This window comes from Myotis davidii, unplaced genomic scaffold (assembly GCF_000327345.1).
Source record: "Myotis davidii unplaced genomic scaffold, ASM32734v1 scaffold5875, whole genome shotgun sequence".
Classification (NCBI taxonomy): Eukaryota; Metazoa; Chordata; class Mammalia; order Chiroptera; family Vespertilionidae; genus Myotis; species Myotis davidii.
In genome coordinates this window covers 17,684-22,679 of record NW_006286295.1, presented here as the reverse complement: position 1 = coordinate 22,679, position 4,996 = coordinate 17,684, and the positions used below count along the sequence as shown (strand labels likewise).

The 4,996-nt window shown below is 44.3% G+C and overlaps 1 protein-coding gene across 1 annotated transcript; it reads right to left on the bottom strand.

The window, feature by feature from the left end:
• Positions 1 to 276: 276 nt before the first annotated feature.
• On the bottom strand, positions 277 to 4,555 carry LOC107182129. Its single transcript, XM_015560055.1, has 7 exons — positions 4,381 to 4,555; positions 3,908 to 4,030; positions 2,804 to 2,966; positions 1,598 to 1,690; positions 1,004 to 1,152; positions 505 to 651; positions 277 to 288 (listed from the first exon to the last, which is right to left on the bottom strand). The coding sequence occupies exons 1-7, from the start codon at positions 4,477 to 4,479 to the stop codon at positions 277 to 279; spliced, it is 786 nt and encodes a 261-aa protein (XP_015415541.1). The 5' UTR covers positions 4,480 to 4,555.
• Positions 4,556 to 4,996: the final 441 nt, after the last annotated feature.

Genomic DNA, 4,996 nt, shown 5'->3' with positions numbered 1-4,996 from the left:
AATAAAGGATATTTAAAAAAAATAAAAAATAGAGTGCGTATGTGCCAGCGAAGCTGTGGAGGCCATTTACGCAATATGCTATTCCATACATAACCTTATAATGTATACTTTATGAATCAATAAAAAGATTAAAAATTTTTAATTATAAAACTGTGTTTTCTATCAAAACTACTTCTTGCGTGAATTTTGGGACACCCTTTATAAGTAAGGTCCCACACCAGTTGACTTTAACATAGGGAGGTATTCCAGGTAGACGTTATCTATCTCATAGGCCCTTTAAAGCTGGATCTAAAGGTCAGAGACAGGGAAGTCAGAGAGTTTCAAAGCCTGAGGTGAATTCAACAAATGGACATGGCTGAGTTCCAGTAAAACATTCCTTACAAAAATAAGCTTCAGAATGGATTTGACCTATGTGCCAAGCTTTGCCCACTCCAGCATTAACTACTCAATAAATATGAAATACATGAACGAGTCAAATTTCCCTCTCACGCACAACCCAATCACCTGGGAAATGTAGAAAGGTGTCACTTTCGTGGACATCAAAATCATTAACCATCGTGTTAACCGGTTCACTTGGTTCTTGAGTTTGGATGGTGGCATAAGGAAGAAAAGGTGGCCCATTATCTGCAGAACCTGCTCTGTCACCTGTGCCTAAGGAGATACACAAACTTGCATCAGTAATAGGATGAGGAAGACAAGCCCTCAGGGGTTGTGCTTTATCCATCTTTGTATGATTAGGGCCTAGCATCATGCCTGGCAAATAAGACTAACCAATAAATGTAAATTGCACACTTAACACATAAGTGAATGGACAGTGCGGTGTTTTTTTACTCTATGTTTTTCTGGAGCATGGTATGAGGAGCCTGAGGAGGAACACCTGCTCTCCCAGAAGACCCTCGTGAGTCAGGCTTCTACCAGCAAGTGGACAAACTTGAGCCAACCTTTGGCTCAAGCCTTACCCCTTTGGCCCATCCACCCAATCCCTGTTATCTCCCACTCCCACCTTGTCCTTGCTCTTCAAAGGCCAACGGTTAAGGAAGATGCGGAAGGTGATGTAGGCCTTCATGGACATTTCCCTTTGACTAAAGCCGGTCACCTTATCATCCCAGGAATCCAGGTGTTTCTGGGCACTGATGACCAATCCATAGAATACTGTACAGAGGGAAGGGAGTTAGAGCTGCCCATCACCTTTCCCATCCCACAAAGTAAAGCATACACACCTATAAGTACAGTCCTCTCCTCCTCAACCCAAAAAGGGCTTTGGAGGTCCTGTTCTGGGAAATACCCACCTGCCCACCACCTCCCCAACTATCGTTCCTTTCTGACCACACCTAGTTCCAGGATAGGCAGGGAAAGTGAAAGAGAAAGGCTGTCAACACGTACAGCCTCCCTATCATGTTTGCTCCTTGCCGCAAACCAGGCCAAGAGAGGTCAGATGGAGAAGAGCATCTACTCATACCTGGCCTGCTCTCAGCCATCATCTGCCCCTTCCATAGACTTTTGGGGTCCAACTTCAGAGAGCCCCAGTCTCTTCCTGGCCTTCTTTCTCCCTCCCTGATTCTAATTAAGCCCTTCCCCAGACTCTCCTTACCCTTACCATGACATATTGCCAACATGTCATTCTCCTCTTGGGCCAACTTCAGAAGAGGCTGGATATATCTCCATATAGAACCAACGAAAGAAACTGTATCTGGGAGGGAGAGTAAAAGAAAATCATCCCTATCCCAAGGAAAGGAAAGGAGCCTCCTGCCTTAGTGTACAAAATCTTATGATTAGAGGCCAGTAGGTTTGGATTCTGATCCTAGCTCTGCCTCCAAAGAGTCTGGGCAACCCAGAGTAAGATACTTAATTTATGCTAGTTTCCATGTCCTCAGCTGTTAAATAGGACTACAGTTCCTAATGTGCCCACCTCATAGGTCTGTTGGGAAAATTAAGCTCCATACTGGATCATAGCACAGCATGCAGATGCAAGGTATTACCACACCCTACACAGGCACACTCCCTCCCAAGGATCCTTATGGAGCAAAGAGCTGTGCTGCCTGAGGCTCTCTCACTCTTCTAAAGTGAGAACATTTGCCATGATTAGATCAAGAGACTCATTTCCAGCTTCTGTGCTGTGTCCTCTGAGTTTGCTATGCAGCCCAACCCATAAGGCTTGTCATTTTGAACCTAATGCCCAGAAGGCCAGCTGACTTTCCCCAACAGCTCTCTCGCCCAAACTCCAAGTGGCAAAGAAAGGGAAGGGTCTGGCATTTGCCTGATGACTTGATTTTTTCCCCACACTTTTTGACTGGGGGAGGGTAATACAATGGGTAAGAGAACTAATGCTGTCACCAACAGCCACCAGGATGGAGATTGTATGGTGATTCTCTGCCTCATCCTACTACACTATTCCCTTCCAAACCTCTAACCAAATTCAAAACTTCAGGTTCCTCTAAGCAAAGCACTCCTCACTTCTCTTTTGCCCTTCCCCACCTCTGTTGAATGGGGGCTTTCTATTCAGCCTTCCCTCTAGTTCTCCTAGTCTTACCTCCAGCCCCACAGTTTCCTGTGGTTTAATATGCTCTCCTGTGCCACTCCTAGTCTCCAGGAAGCCCTCCTGAGTTCCCATTGGTCCCACAGGGATGCTAGTTTTCCCCCCTCGCCCCTACACACACACCTTTGACTAAACTAAGTGGAGATATACTAGTACAGTGAAAGGAGTCAGGAGAATAAAGCTATATTCTAAATTCCATACAGCACCCCAAAGACTTTTGCCCCTGCTCCTTTCTCAGACAAACTCTTCCACCACGGGGAGCAATACCTTGGGAAAGGATGATCTTCCCCACTGCAACCATGAGGCTCCTTGGGGGCAGACAGCGTGTATTTGGTCTTTCCCATAGCTTGACAATGATCACTTCTGGAAAATGTGACCCCAGAGCCATTAGGACCGCAGTGAATGCCTTTTCCAGTTCTCCCTTTGTCTCCTGGAAAAAGAAAGACTCACTGTTCCAAGGTTACTCTCCAAGATGAGTCGCTCAGCTTCTGAGAATTGGCTTTGCTCAGTAAGTGGTTCTCCTCTATCTAGAGGGCAGTAACTATCCTATCTCATCCTACGACCCCATTCAACATACACCTTTCCCATGATAGAGGGCAAGAGCTTCCTAGAGTGTGCAAGAGGGCAGGCAATGAAAAACTGCAGAGTCTCCAGGCTTGTGTTGGGGTGGGAATGGGGGTTGGCATTTACAGAGAACAGAGTTTTCCCTGAGGCACAAAGTGAACCGTCATCACAGATGAACCGTCATCACAGAGGTGGGTACATTATGGAGGTAACTTTGAAAATTTCTTGAAGGGTCAGGTCTTGATCAGTAAACAGGTGTGCCAAAGAAGGCAGGTAAACTGGAAGACACCTTGTATATAGACAGTTAATCAAGAAAATCAGAAACCAGATTTACCCAGTACCAGGAAAATTAAGTATAAAAGTATCTGGATAGATAAATAGGTAGTGGTCATGTTTTCCAAAGTTGTGCTAGCAGGCAAGTGGGTGGATTTAAATAGATTAGTAAATAAATTGAGGTGATTAGCTGAGTTGCAACAGCAAAGGTGTGACTGCCTAAGATATCCCAGGAGGAGGATTAGGACAGCTTACATTATGAGGCCCAAAGCCTAAATCCGTTTCCCCCTTTCCATCTCACTTCTTTCACCCTACCTCCTTACTTCATTACTTTAACTTTTAGGTCACAGTTCTTGAGACATGTTCAGGGTATAAGACATAGGCTCTAGGAAACTGTTTAGAAAGTTGAGGTAGTCATCTCCCAAATACTACTTATTTCAAAATGTCATCACCCACCAGAAAGGAACTCCTGACTTTAGATCTGGAATCCTTTCTTTCCCCACCGCCCCCCACACAAAGGCATGACCTCCTCACCATTCTCCTCAGGTAGTTGATAAGGACACCTGTAATTTTCCGGCAGAATGTAGTAGGCATCTTAGTATTTAGAATTTTGACTTCCAGTAATTTAAGGGTTTTTATGATATCATCTTCTGACATCTAGAGGAGAGAAGGGATTCAAGAAGAAAGGGAGGTTGAAGGATGGAGGGTTAAAAAAAAAAAAGAAAGAGAATAATGATCCATGGTAGAGAAATGAAGAGGAGGACTGACTCTAGAGAGATTAAAGCTGGACCCAGATTTGGGGGAAAGCAGGTGGAGAAGTTTATGGGTTAACCTAGGGACATGGGAACCTGACCTGGAGATGTGAAGGGACTGAGCTGGGTAGTGCTCTGCTGACTGGAAATACTTGCCCCTCTCCTGACAGATTGGGTATGCATCCAACCAGCTACCTTTATGGAGGTGGTTCCACCCTGGAGCCAGTGCCAGGAAGATGACTGAGATGTCCTCACCTGACCTCCAACTTTGAGTGCCATCAGAAATTTCTCGATGTCTTCTTTTGAGATATACTGGCTCAACTCCCCTTTCGAGTTCTCTGAGGAAACTGCCATAGCTCTAAATATCTCTGTAAGGAATAAAGAGGGTTAGTAGAGGGGAACTGTTTCTCTCTGGCTAGAATTGCGTATGTTTTTCTTCAAAAGTGGGTAACATAGTATGATGAAATCATGCAAAAAATAATGAAAAACCGGAAGAGACCAGTTTGGTTGCTGATTATGACTTTGCCCTTCACTAGCAATATATCCTTTGGCAATTCATTAAATCCTGGAGACTCTATTCTTCATATGAAAACTTAGTATAATAAAAATCAATATGAGAATCCTAAGAGATTGGATATGTATTATTAGGTATCAACTTCTAGGATCTCAGCCTTCCCTTTGGATCACAACTTTTTTAAAATTTAAATATATATTTTATTGAGTTCAGAGAAGAAGGGAGAGGGAGAGAGAGCTAGAAACATCAATGAAAAGAGAGAATCATTCAGCCCTAAGTGGTTTGGCTCAGTGGATAGAGTGTCGGCCTGCAGACTCAAAGGTCCCAGGTTCGATTCTGGTCAAGGGCATGTACCTT